Here is a 22,184-nt window from a genome sequence, read left to right on the forward strand (position 1 = left end):
GACTTTACTGTCAGTGAAAAGTTTGAGTCGCGTTACCGACCAATAAACCATTGCTGACTAGTTAGCTAGCTAAGTTTATTGTGTCTATCAGTGTTCGTCTTCCCCGTTGGCTCACTTCTACTGCCAACCCGTACCAGGATAGGTGCGCTCTGTGCATAAGGCAGCCTGGGGTCAAGGCTGTAGAGAGAACCAAATCATGTATTTTTTGTCCTTTCACAATAAAATTACAAACTGCCTTGTGTTGCTCCGCCGCTTGAAATCCTGATAATGCATTGAGTTTTGTGGTTATAACTTGACAAAACATAAAAAAACCCAACAAAACTCGAGAAGCACATTTGCAAGGCAGTGTAAGTGAAGTTTCACTCTTGCTGCCATTTTAGAGATAAACTCATTTCTTGTCTTGTTGTCGGACAGTTTTTCACAACAGCAGCACCCCATCAGTCACCGCCCCATGTGGAAATTTCTACATAATTCATGAAATTTCTCAACTAATGAAAAAAAAAGAAGATATTTTTATCTAGGATAAAATCTTTAAAAATAAAAGCATCTTCTATGCCATGTTTTGATTTTTCCACCTCTGACCTTGTGGACCCAACAGTGGGAGGCTTTTCTGTCCAGACTAGTTCTGTGTTTGGAGATTCTTTTCTACGCATAAAGCTTCTGTTGAAACGACCCATAAACCATCTGCTCAAACCGACCACATCTCCCAAAAATCACTCTGTCTCCAGCTGCTCCACATGTGCACTGATGTTTGCATGCACGCACGCACACACACACACACACACACACACACACACACACACACACACACACACACACACACACAGACGTGTCTGCATGTTTGTAAATGTGTCCATTCACACGTCCTCTATCATTTCCCTCTCCTCCGTCTGCCTGCTTCTTCTCGTCTGTTGTGTTTTGTTGTCATTCACACCGTTCCCACCTTCCTCCTCCTCTTCCTCGTGCCGCTGCCTCCTCTCATTTCGTCTTTGCTTCGCCGTCTCCTCATCACACATCACAAGGCAAGAATCACCCAGGCAACTCGGGTCCATCTGCTTCCCCTCCGACTCCTCGCTTTTAAAATGAAGAAATCCCTTTTCTTTCTTTTCTCCCCCTCCTCCTTCGCGCATTTTGCTGCAGCAGTTTTTCTTTTTAATATTCCCTAGTTAACTGCTGCAATTTTGTTTTTGTTTTTTTGTTCTTTTTGATTGGTTAATAAATGAGGCGCCAGCTCTTCTATTCAAATTGGTAGATTTCATTAATTTTAATGGACACGTTCTGCCTTTCTTTACTTTTTTTGATTCTCATCTCATCCAAATAATTGTTTCTTCTGTATTTATCAGCAGTGTCTTGTTTTTAGGTTTTAACTCTTCTTTTTCTTTTTAATGTGGAACTAAAACCCACCAAAGCTGAAGGAAGTCACCAGAGTACTAATCTTGGAGCTTGTTTCTAAAAGTACTTCTGCACTCGACTCGCTTTTGTGTGAAGTAATCATGGCAATCTAGACAGAGGAGAGCTAATAATGTTTGTCACGCAGAATTGAATTTCCTCACTCAGATGAATAGGAAAAGAAGAAATGCACCACTTTTGTATTAAATAAACTCCCTGTTGCTACTTCTACTTACAAAATAAAAAAGCATGATTAGGGCTACATTGGATGCTTTGCTACAATATCTAAAGTACAGTTTAAGTTTGGCTACATTTGAGTAAATGTAAATAAATATTTTTTCATACAGTTATGGAGAATTAAACATTTTTTCCAAGAATAAACGTGTGAAAGTGTTGCAGCGCGTCACTTCTTTCATCAACATTCTACACACAAACCTCCAATTAGGATAATTTGGGATAAAGTTTTATGCTCATTTATTAAAAATAAAAATAATTTTTGAAAAATCACATGAACATAAGTATTCCCAGCTTTTTACATCCTGATTCCACTGATTGTCCTTAAAATGCTTCAACATCCTAAATGGAGTTGGCTTGTGGTAAATGCAGTTGATTGGACTTGATTTGAAACACCTGTCTATATAATGTCCCACATTTTGAGGAAAGATATTAATTTAACACAATTTGGAATAAAAAATTGGGAACAAAACAAAATGTGGAAAGAAGTGAAACGCTGCGATTCTTTGTGAATACACTGAATAACCCAGAACCATCTACTTGGTTCTGTAGTAGATGGAAACAAACGATAAAGAACCAGGAGATCCTCTGCATGGCCTTTCAGAAATATTTGTACTCTGTATATCTGATTTTATTACCTTAGTTACAAACTTTACTGCATTTTGTTGGGATTTTGACAAATAGAGCAACACAACATGCTGCATAACAGTAAGGTAGAAGTAAAAGTACACAAACGCATGGGTTTGAAACAGTTTACCAAATTTACCTAATCTGCTGAGCTTAAAGTAAAGGACATCATGGATCAGAGAAAGCCACCATGCTGACTGTGGAGGAGGTGCAGAGATCCACTACTCCAGAAATCTGGAGAAAACTATTTTCTTTTAAGAAGCCATGTTGGCTCTTTTTTTGAGAATGAATTAAGAAAAAGCCTAGCCATTTCGCCCTCCGTGTAGAACGATATTTGGGAATTTTTATCAAATTGCAAAACATTCACTGTTACTTGGACTACTTTCCAAGAGACGGGGAATGTTTAGACTTTAGATAAGTCCCATAAGATCTGTTTGTAACCACACAGAGAGGATGGTGCCACACAGGAAAGGGAAAAAGATCATTTTGAACCACTGTGAAAGATTTTTACCTCTTGCCTCGAGAAAGCGGCTCTAACCAAAGAGAGAGTCGCAGTCAGTAAATTATGTGGAGTGAATGTCATGTCTGAGTAGATTTCACAGCGAATTAATTTAAATGAGGATTTTAAATGTTTCAGCTCTGCTTTCACTCCAACAGGTGGCCACGATATCTACCAATTACATCTGCAACAGTAGATACCGTTCAGTGCTCATTGTTTGTGCTGAGTTTTAGAAGATGTCGCCTCATTAAATTTCGGTTTACATCTGTTAGCACCAAGTGCTTTTCAAACGAACTGTTGGAGCAGATTTGCCTCCTTCCTCTCCTTTGATCTTTAACCCATATTGACAGCCAATCCGACTCCAAAGCATCGAAGCCAACACCGATAACGTTCATCCTCCCAGTTCAATACGGCGCTTCTCTTCCCCTTCCGTCCTCTTACCTTCGTCTGGGTGTGTGATCGACTGAAGCCACAATTTTCCTCCCGTCTCAATAGAAAGGCTCTGTAATTCAGAAAACTTCACTGACACGCGGTTGAAGGAACATCAAGAAGTGGGTGGAGAAGAGCTACATTCTTAGTGTTTTATTACAGTGTCGACAATGGGATGGAAATTAAATTCAGGAGGGAAAAGGGTGATTTCATTTCTTGTCTGACTCGCCCTCCACCCCTCCTCATGTTGTTCCTCACGTCTTTTCTTTTTTTGATTGTTTTTGCTTCATCTCTGAGTTTCATCTTGCCGTTTTTAATTTTTCTTCCTTCTCTACGCTGCCCCACCTCCCTTGTTTTCTCATCTTGCTAAGCCAGCAGTGAAAGTGTTTTTCGAATCTCTTGTGTCAGCAGCGCTGTCAGGCCTACACACCGCTTCCTAACTAAATATTATTCCTCCCTCTTTTTCTTCCCCCACCATCAGTTGCCTGTCTGTGATTTCCTCCCCTTTGAGAAGACACTGTCCATTTATAAGCAGTAAATATTAGTTTTCTGCTTTGTTCAACTCCCCTGGTATTTAAAAAAAACAAACACTTTTTGTATTTGGAATTAAACCAGTGGTGCAAACTTTTGTATACACACTTTTTTTTTTTTTTTACCTGTCTCAAACACCTTTTTTTTGCATCCAATACACACATGCACACTCTCAGTCACACCTCCAGGTTTTTCTACCAGCAAATAGTAACAACCATTAGCTGAATGAGTGCTGACATGGGAGTTGTTACTGCTGGCTCCTAAACTCACATGCACACCAGTACAGGAAATTACTCTGTCATTTTCACCTACAGGCAATGGACACTGGAGGGGGGGAAAAAGCAAACAAACAATGCTATTTCACATGCTTTCAACCAGGCACACTCATATTCATTCAAGACTAATCACTGTTCAGAGTCGTACAGTGAATATGACAGCTAGGATCATGTAAATCGGTAACCTGGATGAATGCAATCTACCAAGTCAGGGATTAGAGGATGCTACATGACAGGAATAGTGAAATGTAGAAATGTTCGTTCTCATTTCTGCTCACAAGATTAAGGTTTGGAGCAAGAGACGACTTGGTAGAATTCTCTGAGTAATTTGGTTCAAAAATATTTCATTAATCCCAGAGGAAAATTAAATGTCACTTTCCTCAGACTTCTTGTAGACGGCTGTACTGTTGCGTCTCCAGTTTGGTCTCCACCACTGTTTCTCCTTCTTCTCCCATGACAGAAATGGTGTTCGCCCTGTTATGTTTTCCTTAAAACTGCTCTACATTGGATTGCTTCACTCAGGAGCTTCAACACATTGGGTAATATTAGCCAAAATCCCCTGAGTAAGAATGGCTGACATATTAGCTAGCTCACAGCCACAATAACATAGGGTTAGCTTAAAGATATTGGTAAATATTAGCTATCCATCCATCCATTTTCTTTACACCTTTGTCCCTTAGTGGGGTTGGGAGGGTTGCTGGTGCCTATCTCCAGCTAACGTTCCGGGCGAGAGGCGGGGTCACCCTGGACAGGCCACCAGTCTGTCGCAGGGCAACACGGAGACACACAGGACACACAACCATACACACACTCACACCTAGGGACAATTTGGAGAGGCCAATTAACCTGACAGTCATATTTTTGGACTGTGTCTGATATTCAGAAGTACAATGAGTTTCAGTGTGAACATACAAGCTAACATGCTCAATTCACATAAGCTAGTTTAGCCAAAATATCAGCTTGAACATATTAGTTAATATTAACCCAGGACTAATCTACTTTTACAGTTAAAAGTGATTTAGGACTTAATATTATCAGTTCTTTCAGTTTAAACTATTCCATGTTATACTTTTAGGATAATATATTCAGTTTTAGCTAGGTACAAGGCTCCACTGACATTTTAAGTTGTGGAAATGACTCCTAGAACTAAGAGATGAGCAGAGATGCCCCAAATGTTAACAATCCAGAGTAATTGTTCTTTAGATATAATTTGCTTATAGTAAAATAAATGTAGAATTTGGGTATTTAAAAAAACAATTGTAAAACAAGTTTTTAAGATGAATGTGACTTGAGGAACTTTGTCCTTCCGGTGCGACATTTTAGCAACACTAAATTGACTCACTGGCTCTCTATGCAAATCATGCAGCTACCATACACTGCTTACATTGTCAAATATGTCCTGATAAATTATTTTGAGAAATTTGTGTGCATCAAGATTTTTCCTCTAGATAATAGTGACATGTTTAGAATGTTATTTTGAATTTTTGGGAAGAAAATTATCTGCAGTACACATCTTTTAAAACTAGATCAGCTTGCCATAGAATCACATTCTATGGCAAAAATATGATTTTTGGCATAGAATATGGCGCTATTGTTCTGCACAATGAGGTGGGATGTGTGACCTCTTCCAATAAAGAAGCACAGGATCGTTCAGAGTTTAGAAATGTTACTTGTAACCTAAAATATTGCTGGCTATTGAATTGCTCGGCTTTCTGATGTCGTTTATCAGGCTGCTTAGCCTCTGGAGTGCACTTAAAAGCAGCTCAGAACGATGTCCTTTATGCTTTGGATGCTTGAATAAACAACTTACTGCCTGATATTTTTCACAAACCCAAAGTTTGACAGTCCTTCAGGGCTTTATTTCACTTTCTAAGCTGTAACTGAACTGCTGCTGTTAGGCAAACAGAAGCCCATTTCCTCACAGAAAATAAAAATTACAAACATCTCTGCTCTTGCTTTTCTCTCTTTTCATCCGTCTCTGTGTATCTTGTGAAGCTTCCACACATTTTTCATCTCTTTACAAGGTTGTTTGAAGCCTTTCAGATGTAAAAAGCACTTTTTTTTCCTATCCCCCCCCCCTGCAGCCCCAGCTCATCTACATGAACAAAATTGATTTCTTGTGCAGGTTTCGATGCTCTCGGAGACCTGTTAAAGCCCACAGTCACCGCGCACACCGCACCACTTCCTCCTCCTCCTCAAATGGCCATCCATCCTGGAGGAAAGCTGCTAGCAAATGACCTCGACTCCTCTCTGGCCAACCTTGTGGGCAGTGAGTGCTGACACACACAAACTTGTTAACAAAGAGAGAAAACGAGTTGCAATAGCCGCGCAGCAGAAGGAACAGTTACATAACTTCACCAATGCAACACCGGGCCTTGAATAATTACCGGGCGCTGGCTGTGCTGCGGTTGAAGACAAGTCCAGAAGATTTTTATTTTTTTATTTTTCTGAAAACTTGTGTGCGTTCTCCAGAAAATGCTCCTTTTCACTATGTTCTCTTTCTTCTCCCTGCTCAGACCTGCAGTTTGGATCTGGAGCCAAGAAGTAAGTTTCTAGACTTGTTTTTGAAAGATTAATGCAGTTCCATACTACATTTGCTTTCTCACGTGTTTGTGCTCTGGCAAAAGAAGTGCTCAAAATAGTATTAAGCACTTATTGAGTTGTTCTGCTTGTTCTTCAACAGGCCAGAGATGCAGTGGAACCAGCCTGGTGAGAAGAAGCTAACCGGTGGCCAAAACTGGCAAAATAAGACCATGTCGACCACACAGTGGAGCCCCGCGCCCATGGCTCCACAGCCCATGCCTGTGCCACATGTGGTGAGGAACCGCCTGTGACACTGTGGACAGTTTATCTGAGAGAGCTGTGGAGGTGTTTGCAAGTTCATGAAGGCTGCAGTAATCCTGCTCACAATTATTCAGTTTGCGCAATCTTTAAAAGTCTTAATGTATCTATAATTAAGGCCTTAAAATGTCTTAAATTCACCAATAAAATTGAAGTTATCCTTAAATACATCAATCACAAGTCTTAAATTTTGTTGTGGCGGGATTATTTAATCTCTTATATTTCATGTAGTTGGGTTTGTTTTCTTCCAGGATTTTTCTGTTGGGAATAAGTTTGAGTTGCCGCCAGACATGCCACTAACTAGCTGCTAATATGCCCTAGCTAACTTGCTAGCTTTTTTGCGTCTGTAATGGGTAAGTGCAGATTTATCGTCAGGTGGCTGGACGATGTTGATTTTTGCCACTGGCTCATATTTTGCCAGCCCATGCGGTGCTACGAGTATGTAGAGTTTAGATTTATGACAGTTTAGAATCTGACCTGAAAGTTGGGCAATAAATAAATCAAATTTATTACCTACTTATATTTATTACCATGTATGAATTTTATAAATTTTGTTGTCTGAGCCATCACTTTTTTGTCTATTTGTACTACTGATGTGCCTTGAAATTGCACTACGGGGACAAATAGTTGTTTGAATTTGAATACAGCCCAGAGAAAACCCAACGTGAATGCAAAATATGAAGTTATTACTCATTCTACTACTTATTAAACTACTTATTATAGTATAAATAGAGGAAATATGTTTAGTTAATAAAGAAAGTAAATAAAGAAAGTAAGTAGGGTACAGACATTAATCTGCGCACTGCATGCACATGCGCCTCCGCTCCTATCAGTCACACATCCCAGAAGATTTGCACCTGACTCACCATGATGTTACAACAAGTGACAAGATGGAGCTGGAAGACATTAAACAGCTAAAAATTACAGAAGTTACACTGCTAACTCAGGTTATAGTTTAAAAACAAAACCAGTAAAATCATAAAGTAAAATGCCAGGTTTGCTTCAGGCCTATAATTAAAATTAATCAGTTGGGTTGGATCGGGCTCAGGCCTGGTTGAGTAGAATTCTTCTGGCCCAATCTAAACTGTATGTGTGTTCAGTGCAAAAAGGTTTGGCACTTCGGGTGCTAAGGCTGCAGAGAGGCGTATGCAGTGTCAGAAGCACAAAGCTGCTGCCAAGAGTCACAAACAAACCCCAGAAATGTCTCAGTTTTGATGTGGTGGGGCCAGAGCTCCCCAGAAACGGTTAGCGCTGATCTAGAAGCAGCATTTGGTGTGAAACACACTCTGAAGTGGGAGGTTTAGTGGATTTTAAACACGGAGATCGAGCGCCAGCCTTAAATTGCAGTCGTAATTAACTTAAACAGTCTTAAATTTGAGTTGGTGAAACATGAGGAACACCAGCAGCGCTAAAGTTCACAAATTTCCATTTTGTATTCTTGTCTTTATTGGTCTTTGACTCGCCTCTAGACAATTTTTTTTCTGTTTTACACAATGATGTGAGAAACGATGTTTCTGGGCCTGCAGCCAGCTGCTGGTTAGCTTTGCTCTCTGAGGTTTGACAGAAGGGGAAAAAAACAGCTTGTGACTCTAACAGTCTAATTTAACTCTAATCTTCCAAAGCGTTGCAGATTTTTCTCTTCCAGAATTTGCTTAATTTGAATTTAAAGGAACCGGGTTAAACGCATGGTGCTGTCAGGAACTTGCAGACATCTTACCGGGATGCTCAGCGGGTCAGAAACTGTTGCAGTGGATGCTGGTTTTTCTCTCGGTGCATGCCAGAGTGCTGGTGTGTGTGTGTGTGTGTGTGTGTGTGTGTGTGTGTGTGTGTGTGTGTTTGCACATTATCTCAGTGCGGTGTTTAGCTGTGTGTGCATGATGTGTGCTGATCTTAGCAGCTCCTGATTGTCCTCCTGATCTCTGCTCTGCAGTTTCTGGCTGACAAAGACAAAACTGTCACTAACCCCTGTCTTCTTCTTCTTCTCTCTCTTTCGCTCTCCTCCTCTCCTGTTGATCGTCTCCTCTTCTCCTTCCTGACTCCCTGTCCTCCCTCACCTCGCTGTCATCCCGTCCAATATCTCCTTCCTGGCATTTTTGCACCGTCATCCGCTCGTCTTCCTTCCCGTGTTTGCCTGCCGTCCTGCTCCGCGGTGACTCCCGTTTGGCGATGTTGTCCGCTTGTCCTGTTTTCGCCACGCTGTCTTTGTCATCCGTCCATCGTCATGGTGACCCCGGGTTTTCTTTGCTTCCTTTGCGAACTCTGTGATTCTTTTTTTTTTGTTTTTTTGTTCCCATTTTCGATTTGCTGTCCTCACCACTTTTTTGACAAATTTTGCTTACTTGTCCGATTCTTCATGGTCCTTTTGGTTCACTCAACATCTTCTCCTTCCTGTTTGACTTTGCTCATTCTCCTGCCCTCCTCCTTGTCGTCCCTCTCCCTCTCTCTTCCTCCTCTCTGTATCTTGTCCCTTTTCCCTGTTGCGTCCTGATGCAGAATGGAATGTTCTATACTAGTTATGTAAGTACTTATCTCTGTTTAGTAAGACAAGTCCCAACGAGCCTCTCAGAAATGTCTGCTTATCCTCCTCATCTTTCCCCTCCTTTACCTCCTGTTGCTCTCGTTGTCCCCGGAGACACTTGTTGGAGAATTTTGACTCTTGCTTTCTGCTCAGTTTCTACAAATAACTTCCTTGTGTCTGAGCTGCACAAGCCGACAGTGTGTGCTCTAATTTTCTAAGCACTAACCGAGCTTTTCAGCTCTGCTGTTTTAGCCTCTCTAATCAGACTTTCTTATGAGCTTCTTATGTACTTTGCCTGCTATTTTGTTGTTTTTTTTTTTTTTTAATTATGTACAGCCTTATGTGCAAGGTTTTGTAGAGAGAGATCAGATTAGGTCATTTCTGAAGCGTTTGGTTTAAATTCATTAGATTTCATTGAGAATCAGAAAAAAAGAAAACCTGTCGCACTGTTTTTGGTTTATATTTCTAAGGAAAAACTATAAAGAGATGAGGCACGACTCAGTGCATCTCCATCCTGCTGCACTTTTAAACGAGAAAAGGCCAAATCAAATGCTGACGAAGGACCAAATCAGCCTTTAACCGACACAGACGGTTCAAAACGACTTCCATAAACACTCGTCATCGCTTGCAAAAGGCTCGAGGAAAACATCACAGGTAGCAGAGCAGCAATTAAAGCGGCTGATGAAATGCTTGCAGCAGAGACTCTGGCCAGAAAGTTGCAACAGTCTCAGCTGGAGACGCGTCTCGCATTTTAAGTTGGGGAGCCTGGAAAGCGTCTCGCTCATTTAACCGTCCCACTTAGCCTTGCAGGAGGCTAAGTGGGCTGGAAGTCTGACTGCGGAGAATCAAAGGGAAGAAGGGGGGAAGCTGCGCAGCGAGCACCTCGAAACGCGGCATAAAGGAGGCAGAAACGGGCAGGTGAAAAATAAAAATGAATCACCGAACGAGAATACGGAGACGGATGAGGGCGAGGCGGCGAAGGCCGACAGCTGTGCGCCAAGACAGATGGACGCCAAGAGTGAGGGAGAGTCTGAAGCTGTGCATAAACGGCTTCTCGTTTTGTTTCCCCCCCACTCGGGCGTTTCTGTCACGTTTTGATTTGGGGAAAACAAAAAAAACAAAAAAAATCGGATAAACGAGACGTGGCGCTACGACTGAGAGACGAACAATTTGTGAATTAATGAGAGATCAAACCGCAGGTGACAGGAAATTCGACTTAATCTGTTTAAATACTCCAACTTCTGAACTAGCGGGGAGTTACCGAGCGGGCAATAAATGTATATTTGATGAAACAGTCGGAATTTGTTTTGTACATCTGAGACAGATCTATCAGGAGGGGGGTTTGAGTAGCAACTGGCTCTCCAGGGTCACAACTACAAGCATATACCGATCAATCGGATTGATTGCCTCCTAAGATGGGTTCACAGCTTCACCTCGCCTGGTCTGAAACCTTTTTATTCCTTTAGATCTTTGGGAAGAGAATCACTCTTTCTGCTTATCCTTCCTCTAAAAGTCAATTGAAAGCTGTGATAGTAGATAAGTCTATTGAGAACCTGTCCAAAGCCCTGCAGAACGACAGTAATGCTTTTCATCTGTTCTTGTTCTGCTCCTACCATTAAGGCAGCGCAGCCTTGAGTTTGAAGTCTGTGCTTTGCGGGATCGTTCCTTAAAAAGAGCTGAAGCTGATAAGCACATAGTTATGCAGATGTGATCTAATGTGATGTAAAAATGTTAAGTCTTTTATTATATGAGCATACATTTAAAAACAAAACCTCTTATTTGAATATATTTATTCAGCAAAGGGGAAAAATCTCTTGGGAAGATTTGGTTTTGAAAAATCCCAGGCACATCCTGAAAAAGTCTTAAATGTGTGTTTAGACCTTAAAATGTCTGAAATCTGAAATTCATTTTTAAAAGTAAGTTGCTCTTCAATATGTTGATCACAAGTCTGAAATTTTCTCTTGACATGACTAAATGAATTATATATTCTATTTATTTTTCTTGCTGAACTTTTCTGTCAGGCAGAAGTTTGAGTTGCATTCAGACATCTGCAAAAAAATTCAATACATTTATTAGTAACTAACTGCTAACATATCCAGCTAACTAGCTATCCAGCCTTTTTCCGTCTATCACGGGTATTAACCAATCAGTTGGACGCACTTCATGTATTTCTGTGGAGATAGATGTCTTAAATTTTATACGGGTCTTAAAGAAATATTAAACTTTAAAAATGGACTGTTTCTCAAAATATATTGCGACAGACTTTTTTTATTTTCTTTTTTAAAGGAATTGCCAATCAGCTGAACAAAGACTCATATTCCTCATATTTCCTGTTGCCACTGATGTTACCGCAGTAACACAAACCAGGATTGTAATTCGATAAAGTGGTGCTGGGCGCAACGTGCTGCAAATTATTTAGCCGCTTTTTATGGACAGATCCGCCATCTTAAGTAACTTCCACTTAGTTTAAAACATTGACTAAGGAGCTGATGCAAAAACAGCAATTAAAGGATAATGCTGGTGCAGTTTTATTTTTCCCCCATAAAACCCTAAACTTTACCGTGGCGACGCTTTAATTACTGTAATCCATCATTTTATGTCGAGAAATAAAGCAAAACATGACTTTCCGGAGCAGCTAATTACTTTGTATATTGGAAATATTGCACTGTTTTCATTCCTAGACTATATTTTTTCTGGGGGAAAAAAAAGGAAACATACCAATTTCTCAATCACAAATCAGCAGTTTTGATGCAGAAAGGCGTTGCTTCCAAAGCAGCAGCTGCACATCGCCATGGCGTCGAACAACAGGAAGCCCGCTCAGGTGCGGCGGATTGGATTTGCCCTGAACATGGCAGAAAGCAGAGCGCGGCCTCATTGTGCCTCTCCTTTTGAAGTGGTGGGAATGATTGCTCACAGTGGGCATCCGCTAAGTACTTTAGCTTCTCGCTGTGCCGCTGAATGTACACATACTCGAGCTTTAAATGATTTGTCCTTTCACAAGCTGGACACTTAAGGGTTCTCAAGCCGAGTCAGGTTTTTGTGCTCTTTGTACGCGTTTTTTTCTCTTTCTCCGGACAATTGAGATGAGGCTGAAACTGAAGCAGGTTGGTTATTTTCTGAGATCAACTGTTTGTTTTGTGTTTTTGTTCCAGGCTCCAGCGCCAATGGCTTTCCCCATGACCACACCACAAGTGCCTGTGTATGGAATGGTGAGTGTTGCACAGAAAGAGTGACTCTCCTCTCATATTTGGTTACGTTACTTTACCACGATATCTGCAGGTCTCAGCAAGTCAAATTTAAGGCTTTATAAGACCTTTTTTAATGCCAATTTGAATTAAATTCAACACCAAGCTAAAAAACTACAGATATATAGGATGATTGGGGGGGATCCAGTTAGCAACATGAGGTGAGCCAGTGCCAAAAACTAATGTCATCCAACCAACCGGTGATACATTAGCATCTAATTCTTGGAAGTTTCAAAAAAAATAAAATAAAAAGGCTAGCTAGCAAGAATATTTTGGCAGCTAGTTACTGGTAGCCTTGAGTCACAGAATGCACAGAAGATGGATGTTTGTGCAAACTGTTGCCTGACAGAAATTACATGAAAGATTAATTAGTGCTGCCACAACAAAATTTAAGACTTATGACTACTCCATTTAAGGATGACTTAAATTTTATAAAATGATTTTAAAACATTTCGAGACCTTAATTTTTGATACACTCAGACTTTTTCAGGATGTCCAGTTTACATGTTAGACTTATCAGAATTTTGTGCGATGTGCTTTTTTGTAAGTGTGACATAGATTTGCATTCAGCTTTTTTGAGTCAATCATTTGTAGAGCTACCAGTTTGAGTCACAGATTTGGCCTTTGAGTAGGCCATAAGAACACATCAATGTGACCTGTGCCTTTCCTTTTAACTCTTGCTGTGTGTTTGGGGTTGTGTTTCTGGAAGGTGAACCTTTGTTGTTGTTGTTGTTGTTGTTTTTCATGGTTACCCTGAATTTAGTTTGAGCCATTTTCCGGTGATCTCAAACCAGTTTGGGCTTCACAATTACAATAGTGTCATTGTTGTGTTTTTCTAAACGTGTGTGTGTCGTGGCTCTCCAGGTCCCTCCCCAGATGGCTCAGATGGGTGGGGTACCTGTGATGGCTCCACAGCCGATGATGTACAACCAGCCTGTTCTCAGACCCACCAACCCTTTTGCGCCCATGCCAGGAGCCCAGGTAGCTGCCACCAACTCCTGCACAGTGATCGGCTTCTTTTCAACTGATTTCTGGGCAAATTAGGAAAATAAAGCTTCAGTCTGTTGAATAATTTATTTTTTTTTTTTCTGCTTGTGCCAATAGTTATACCCGTTTTCCTCTCTTTGCTTATGGGACTGTTAAAATCCTGTGGATTTTGTTTTAATTTCATTTTTCTGTCCTTCCTCTCTTCCTATCCAGATGCAGTTTATGTAATCCATTCAGGGGGAAGCTGAGTGCCAAAAGCGACAAAGCAGCAGAAAAAAAAAAACCAACAAAAAACTCACGAGAGGACGATCGAACGGAGGGAGGAACGATTTGATTAGACGAACGAAGAGACACAGACAAGCTGACCGAAACAGAAGGAGGCGATGAGGGGCGGAGGGGGTGGGACTCTTGTCCCGGCTGGAACAACTGCTATTGTGTGTGTGTGTGTGTGTGTGTGTGTGTGTGTGTCTGTGAGTGTGAAGCTTCTCTGTGTTTATCATTTGTGTTTTAAATCGTGCAGACGGAGGGATGGGATGGACGGACGTCTGGTTTTCACCCAGTCTGTTCGGTTCGGTGTCTGGATCCAGAATTAGCTTTATTTCAAACTGGTGCTATTTTGTCCTCTCTGAGTTCCTGTCTGCCTGCAACAGCAACTTGGGAGCACTTATAAGAGGACGTGTGTGTGTGTGTGCGTGTGTGCGCGCCTTTGTGTGTGTTCGCAGCAGTTGTTCCAGGTAATACAGCCTTTCCTCCCCCCTGAGTCGCTGTTTGTTTTCAGAGAGAAACGTAGAGGCACATTTTTTCAAGTATGTTTCCTGTATTTTTCCAATCCGTGTATTTTTTTTTCCCCTTCTGTTTTCTTTGCCTTTAACGTTATCAGGGCTTGTACAGCAGTTTGTCAGAGTGTCAAACGGTAGCCGAGCGTTTTCTCCTCATGGCTTCTTAAGCTCTGCCACTCGCACATCAAGACGGGAGATCAATGAAACGTTGGGACAAAAAAAAAGAACACAAATTTGTCTCAAGGGCTCGTCCCACCAGGGAAACGCAGCAAAACATGTCCAGATGTTGCGGAGATTGTTGACTTCCAGATGCGTCGTGAAAACTGCTGGAAACCTGCCAGTCAGTGTTTCTAGTCTGCTCAAGGATTGGGTTCTCCACGTACAATGTCACATGAAACTGATCAAATTTGACCCCAAAAGTAATCAATGAAGCTGTGTATATAAGCAAAAAAAACAAAAACAAAAAAAAACAAACTTGTGTGTACGTTTTTTTTCTTCTCACATGGACTGTTTACCCATCTGTGCAAAGATAGTGAACATTTTTATTGCAGTCAGTAGATGCTCAGATTGTGTGTGTCTCTTTAAATCGAGGGGCTTTGTGTGCGTCTTCCTCAGTGATTGATGAGAAACAAATCCAGCACCCTGAGGTTACGGCTGTTCTTAAAGGGACATGCACAGTCTTCTAGTCGAGCAGTAAAGGGATAGTTTGAAATCTTTTAAAGCAAAGTGCCTGTTGAGAGGCTATCTTCAGGAGAGAGCGATACGTTTATATTCTCTGGATTCGAAAGCTGAAGCTAACGTCTGAAATGTACCAAGTTTAAAGCAAAGAGGAAGAAGTCCAGCCTCAAAAACTTCTGAGCGGTTTCTGCAGATGAAGCTTTACATTGGGTACTTGTTTACAAAGAAATATTATTTATATGACAGATTGATAAACAAATATATTCTATACGGGAAGTTCCTAAGTCCAGGTATCTAAAAATCATAAAACAAACACACACAAAAATACAGAACTACTAAAAAAGCAGCAACATAAAAACAGGTTGGAGGTAGTGTGCCATCAATAATCTTTAAATCTTCAATTTAAAGTACCTTAAAACCACATGTATAACAGCAGTTTAAATGAATGCTACTTTATTGGTTGTCACACTTTTTATGTCTTATTCTGACAGAAAATTCTCAATGTTCCAACCTTGGTACACGTTTCACACAGGAAGACATTTGGAGGCGCACCACCTCCTATCTCTGCCTAAATATCAGCTTATTTGTAAATAACTACCCAAAGTAAAAGCTCATAAAGTAGTGTTCGGATAACTGAAAACCTTTTAACAGAGCCTCTCCTTAAAAAGCCTGAATGTTCCTTTAAAGAAAATGTTTTGTTGTTTTTTGTTTATCCGTGTTGAATATTCAAAGTATTTTTGGCTGACGAAATTGTTGCTGAATTGCCGATTGAACTGTTGCCACGACAATAAGGATGAAATGTGTATTTTTCTGTCCAGCGGGAATCTGGTCCTGCTTGTGACGGTCGCTAGGCGACCCGCTTGGATCGGTCCAGACTTTTAAAACCAATAGATGCGGCTCCCTTTCAGCAGATCCACATCATGATTGATGATGCTGATGATGGCAGCAGCAGCGCCGAGCGAGTTTGTTACTGAATCGAGTCGACTTCACTTTCAATTGCACTGAATCAGAGCGAGAGGCGGGAAGCGCGCGCCGCGCCGCTCCACGGTAACGGTGGGTGGGGTGGTGGGGGGCCGCGGCGGCGCCTCTTCAGGCAGAACATCCGTCCTCATGAGTCGTGGCTGTTTGTGCATATTGCACCGTGGGCTGTTCTCACGTGTATGCTTACACATTTTTGTGTACGACTTTTTTTTTTTTTCTTTTTTTTCCATCGAGGGTTACTTCTGAGGGTCAAATTTTAAGTCGTACTTTAAGTCCACATGTTTGATACAATTTATTTTATTTTTTTTTCTAAAATCAAAATATTGCAAAAATGCACATGCGAAAAAAGTTGCACTGAAGTGGCTAACTCCCAGCAGTAGAGCTGTCGAGGTTTCTTTAAGGATAGATTTGTTTCCGGGTAGTTTTGTAGGGTTTAAAGAGCTCTCTCGTCTATCGGCCATTTTGCCGACTAACGTTTCTTTCTTTTTTTTTTTTTTTTCCTGCCACTCTAAAGTTGAACTTGAAGCTTTGTGTATTCCCATCAGGGTTCGGCATTCCATCGGTGACGGTCCGGCCTCAAACTCATCGTCCGCTCTGCTGTGAATCCGCCAGAATGTCGCCTCAGTTTTGCCAGCATCGCTGATCTAGTGCTGCAGCACCTATTTTTGGCCTGTTTAGTCTGTATTTAGTCTGTGTAGATATGTAAAGTGCTTACAGTTTCTGTGTAGATCGTCCCGGCTGTCGCTTTGGGTTAGACGCTGCTCTTTAAAATCTTCTCGTCAGTCTTGTGTTAGCTTAGCCTAGCTTCTTATCCCGCCGTAGGTTCTCCCGCTGCGTCCTGTCCTCTCTGCTGGTGTCCACCAAATGATAGCTGTCAGTGTTTTTTCGTCCTTTAGCTGTAGATTTTTTAAAAAAGTTTCTCTCAGGCTTTGTGGTTTGTTTCTCTCAAACTCTTCTTTTCTTGCAACTCGCATTAATCCAGTATTCCAGCATTCTTCCGTTTCTCCGTGTCTGTCTTGTTCGCCCCTGATTGGACCTGAACAGCAAAGCACACACACAGATTTTCAGTTTTTTTTTTTTTTTTGTGACAAATCAATGTGATGAATGATCATTTTGAAGACCAGCTCTTATCCTTGTGAAAGTTAGCTTTGGCTAAAGGCCAGTGTTCTCAGTTTTCCTCCCTTTTTTGTGTCAGAATGAAGGTAAATATGTAGAGAATCGTGAATACTAACGTCTCTGGGAGATGCAGATCTATAACGTGGCCTTATGAACATTTAATGGGATTAAAAGGCTTTTTAAACATGTTGAAATCACTGTTATTGCCTCATGTTGAAGTTTTAAGACCAGATCCTGAAATTAGTGATAAAGTAGCCTACCTGAACTTGGCCAACTTGGCCCATGTGAAATTTCAACTAGAGACGTTCCGATCAGGATTTCTTGCAACAATTAATATACTTTAAATTCTCATCAGCTTTAAAATGCAGAACAGTAACATTTCAGTTTAAAGAATATCACTTCCTGCTTTGGCTGATGCTGATTTTCATGCAGTAGAAGTTTCTTGTAGTTAACTATAGCGTCTTTTCTCGCTTTTGGACGTTTGGAAATTTCAGCTGCTTTCTGCACAGCTTTCCCTTACCGCAGCGCAGAGAGTTGGTCACATTAAACAGATATTAGAGGAAAGTATTAGCTGACATAAAGTCAGAGAGTAATCACGGATCGTTTTGATAGTCGTTCAAAGACATGGATAGGTTTCTTTTAAAAATGCCTTGATCAGATATTTTGGATCACGTTGGGACAACCTTAGTCGTTATCCTCCTCATGGTTCCACTCACCTGACTTGGGGTGGAAACTTCTGGATGTTTTTAGCCGTCTTCTGTTGAGGGCTTCCTCAAAGATGTCATTCAGCATGGTAGATTTGGACAGTACCAACTTTTAGTGACCGAAAGTTTGGTTTATGACGAGAGAGACTTGAACTCTGGGTCTTCATGAGGTTTTCAACCCTAAAATCTCCTTGTTGCAAAGCAGAACGGCTGGCCTCTCGTGAGACTTTCTCCAGACCATAATGACGCAGCTCGCTTTTCCTCGACTCCAGCAGTTTCTCTACAAATGATTGACATATTTAGCTTTTTTATGTTCAAGGCAGGGGATTGTGCTCTTAGGCCAGTCTTCGTCAGCCAGTAATTATTACAGCTTTATTGTATAGGTTTGACTCTCTGGACAGGCTCTCGACTTGGTTTGAGGCTACCTTTCTGGACTCTTAAAGTAGCTGCTGTATCTTTGCGTCGTTGTAGCATGAAGCCAATGCAGAGGATGATCAACTACGATGTCAAATCCAAACGTCTGATTTCTACGATTGTAGCAGACATTCAGAGAGCAGGGTCCACCCTGGCGAACGGCCGCTCAGTGAGCGCATGGTGTCGTCTTTCTCAGTGTTTTCGTCCTCAAACGCATGACAGCAGTGGCCACCTCCCTCCTCTTGTTGAAATAAGCGATCCAAACTAGGCGAAGGGACCGATTGATCGGACTCGACCAATCACTCGTCCGTCCAGGGAACCTTTCGGGCTGAAACCGATACAGGTTTTTTTCTGTTTTTTATTTGGACTGTTGATGAATGAGCCAGTACAACGAAAAGCGTTGCCAAACTTCTCCGGTGTTCTCCCAAAGAGCTCGCTTTGTTTTCTCCTGCGGCACACGCCCTCCGCCATTGACGTGGGCGACGTTTGTGGCAGAACCAGAACCCGCCAACCTGAACAAAGAGCGCGCGAGACAGAGAGAGACTTTGATAGATGTCCTCGTCTTGTCAGTGAGTTGGTGTGTTCAAAGATTTCTTCTTCGTGCACGCTCAGATATTTTATTTTTTACATAGTTTTTTTGTTGTTGGGTTTTTTTTTGGTAAACCCCCAACCCTCGGATTGCTGCCTCACTATTCTGTATATAAAGAAACTCACGCGCGACAACGCAGCTTACAGGCATACCCTCATAATCCACGTTTATTTTCATCTACCCATTTTTATTTTACCTGTACATGAAGATATTAGCGTCTTAAGTAAGCGTGCAGGCCTGACTCCCGCCGTGGTGGGAGCGGGCTGAAACAGACGGACGGAGCAGATCTGGAGGGCTGCGAACCGTCGCCGTACATCAGGATCAGCCGTGACTTCTCAGCGATGCCAAATGTTAATCTGTCTCTCTTTTCTCCTCCGTCTCCTCCCTCTCTCCTGTCCCTCCCCCCCCCCTGTCTCTTTGTACATTGTTTTCTATTTATTTAAAAGCAGAAATATATGGAGTGTATCGAGCATGGAAAGGCAAACAAATGTTACAGTTGATTTTAAAAAAGAATAAGGATGGGCTTTTATTTTACAGCAAGTATATTTGTTTATTCTAGGGATTTGGTTCCTCTCTATTTTTTTGTTTCTTTTTTGGAAGAATAAAGTCATTTTCCATTCCTAAACATTTGTCTAGGTTTTTTTTCTTATGCAACGGTGGAAACAGGGACACAACACATACAATGAATGATTAGGTTTATAAAATGCGCAATACAATGTTTTTTAAACTTGTTTTTCCTAAATTCAGGCTTTCTGTTTATTCATGCACATTTTGTCACTTTATAGCAACAAGCTGCATTTCATAGAGGATTTATGTGATAGGCTAAAGCTAAATGGCAAAATAATGTGACATAATTTTCAATATTTCTTACAAAACAATATCTGAAAAGTCCTGCATGCTTTTCTACATTCAGTCGATTGTTTATCTACAGTAGCTGCACATATCTGTACCAGCTTTGCACATCTAGAGATTAGAGATTTGGCTCAAACTCGGACTTTGATTAGACCATCCTAACATGTATATGTTTTGATCTAAATCAGATCTGCACATCATCAGAACAAACACTTTGCTGCGTCAGAACCTGGATAAGCTGCAATACTTCATAAAACCATAAAGCTCTCCAGTGAAAAAATCATGAAGTAAAATATCCAACCGTCATCCAGTTTCTGACGTCAAGTAGGATTAGGTCACAACCAGCGCCATCTAATCCACCTGTCTAGGTGGATTAGCACCAGTCTGGACCTATGTGTGATTGAGATGCTGCAGTGAGACTTTAAATGGGCCATTCATGCTTTTGAAACCCTCCAATGTGACTAAATTAAACAATTCTGGAAGGCAGGGTGGATCAAGTAAAAAGAAAAGACTAATTTCCAGTTATTCCAAACATCTACTGACAGTTGTTTCTGCTTCAGGTGGTACAACCAGTTATTAGGGTTAGGTGGGGAGCGATCCCTTTTTCCCATGAGAACAGGTTTAATTAGCCGTTTTCCCAACAGTAAACTAAACAAGACTGCCTGGGAGTTGATATTTGTCACAAGAAAGTATAAATCCTGAACATGACAATGCAGGTGAGTTTCTTCGCTGAAGAAAATGCGCTTAAAAAGGAATTATTTGAATAAAAAATTTTTATACTAATATTCCTTCCCTAAACAACCGAACAAAGAGTCTGCTGTGTGTGTGTGTTTTTTTGTTTTAGACCAGTTTTATAGAAATGTCTCTGCATGCAAGTCATTGGTAGCTTAAGCGACCACTGCCATCTATTCGCCAGCACAGCAGATGGTTACCATGGTGACTGAATGATGACTGGTGGAGAGACATGCTGAAAATGCCCATCTAAGTTCTTCACATGAGTGAAAGGGTTACGTTTTTATAATGTACAAAATAAAACGCATGTTAGGAAGATCTGTTGACATTTTTTGTTTGATTTGGAAAATTGATCTTTTCCGCAGATCGTAATAAATTAGAAGAACTTTGATTTACAAATTGGACCGTATGTGGTTGAATGTAAGACGCATATTAACTTTTGCAGTTTTCCTATAGCTTTAAATTAAAATCAAAATCTTCAACTGAATTAAGGTCCAAATGGATTTATTCAAGTTGTTTTTTGGGGGGATAAATACCCCAAAAGCAAAAGGCTTTTATCATGTTTTAAAAGTTTCACCATTAACTCTGAGCTCACACCAAGCACTAAAAAAAACAACCTTCAGTAATAAAACCGTTGTAAATGATGCAGCAGCTTCACTGCCGCAACACAATGGGTCGGTCTGAAGAAAACACTTCACTCAGCCGTTTTACAATCGGCGACAGAACGGCACATTAAGTTTCTGTGGAGAGGACGCCTGTGACTCGTCTCCTCCGGCCTCGGCTGTCCGCCACGCTGCGCTTCACTTGGCTGAGCTTCACTTGGCTGAGCTTCACACAGGAGAACAAAACAGCTGAAACCTGTACGACAAAATGAAACCGTCTGCACACCCGCCTCTTTGTACGCCGTCACGAAAAGAAAATGAGCCGTCCTTTTCAGGTTCCCATCTCGGCTTAAGATGTCCAGATCCAATCAGCTCTGGTGCATCCTTGTTTGTTTTGTGTATATTTGTGTATATAATCTCCTGCTGTAAACCTGGGAACACGTCTGGTTTTTCTGTTATTCCAGAAACACTTACACAGTGAGGGATTAAAACAGCTTCCTGACAGATGAGGCTGTTTGTCTACGTCTGTTTCTAGTGTGACGCATTCAGCCTTATTTCAGTGTTTGGAGTTTGTGACTGGAGGCCTTAACAAAAGGGCTCGTCCCTGCAGCGGTGAATGAGTGAATGCTCTGACCTCCTCCAGAGGCTGGTAGTTTATCTGTGAGTCCAGGATAAAACACACTAATCACTCATAACACGACGGCCACTGACAAGTACTGCTTCAATAGGTTCTCCTGGGAAAACCTGCATCCTGACTTTCTCATGGATGTCGTCACCAACAGAGCCTTGAGCCCTTTTTCTCATTTTTGTCCCGTTTCAACCTCAAATGTCAATGGATTTTATGAGGGCCTAAGACAAGGTTATGCTTAACCGTGTAGAGAAAGAAAGGTTGTATTTAACATTGTTCTAACAAAACTTTACAGGTGGATCAACCAAAGGGAAAAGGCTCTTTAACGCAGTGTAGTCACAAACTGCGGCCACTCTTTTAACATGAACAAACTGGCAGTAGTGTAAGCGACCCTTTTAAATTCCTGTCACAAAATATTTCCACTAGTCCTAGAAACTAGAAATAGTTTCTAGAAACTCCAGTCCCCCCCAATAACTAAAACTTGCTTTATTGTAGCAACTCATGAGTTTGGTAAGAGCAATTTTTAACCATGGC

The 22,184-nt window shown here is 41.2% G+C and overlaps 1 protein-coding gene across 2 annotated transcripts in view; it reads left to right on the plus strand.

The window, feature by feature from the left end:
* Positions 1–19,460, plus strand: part of LOC103480389 (phosphatidylinositol-binding clathrin assembly protein) — a 100,774-nt gene extending 81,314 nt beyond the window's left edge. For both annotated transcript variants that reach the window (XM_008435311.2, XM_008435312.2), the window contains 7 exons: positions 6,110–6,253; positions 6,501–6,528; positions 6,668–6,800; positions 9,319–9,342; positions 12,496–12,552; positions 13,453–13,569; positions 13,789–19,460. In XM_008435311.2, coding sequence (XP_008433533.1) covers positions 6,110–6,253; positions 6,501–6,528; positions 6,668–6,800; positions 9,319–9,342; positions 12,496–12,552; positions 13,453–13,569; positions 13,789–13,803 — 518 coding nt within the window. In that variant the 3' untranslated portion in view covers positions 13,804–19,460. The remainder of the gene's footprint in view (positions 1–6,109; positions 6,254–6,500; positions 6,529–6,667; positions 6,801–9,318; positions 9,343–12,495; positions 12,553–13,452; positions 13,570–13,788) is intronic.
* The last annotated feature ends 2,724 nt before the right edge of the window (positions 19,461–22,184 follow it).

This window comes from Poecilia reticulata, linkage group LG18, assembly GCF_000633615.1.
Source record: "Poecilia reticulata strain Guanapo linkage group LG18, Guppy_female_1.0+MT, whole genome shotgun sequence".
Taxonomy (NCBI): Eukaryota; Metazoa; Chordata; class Actinopteri; order Cyprinodontiformes; family Poeciliidae; genus Poecilia; species Poecilia reticulata.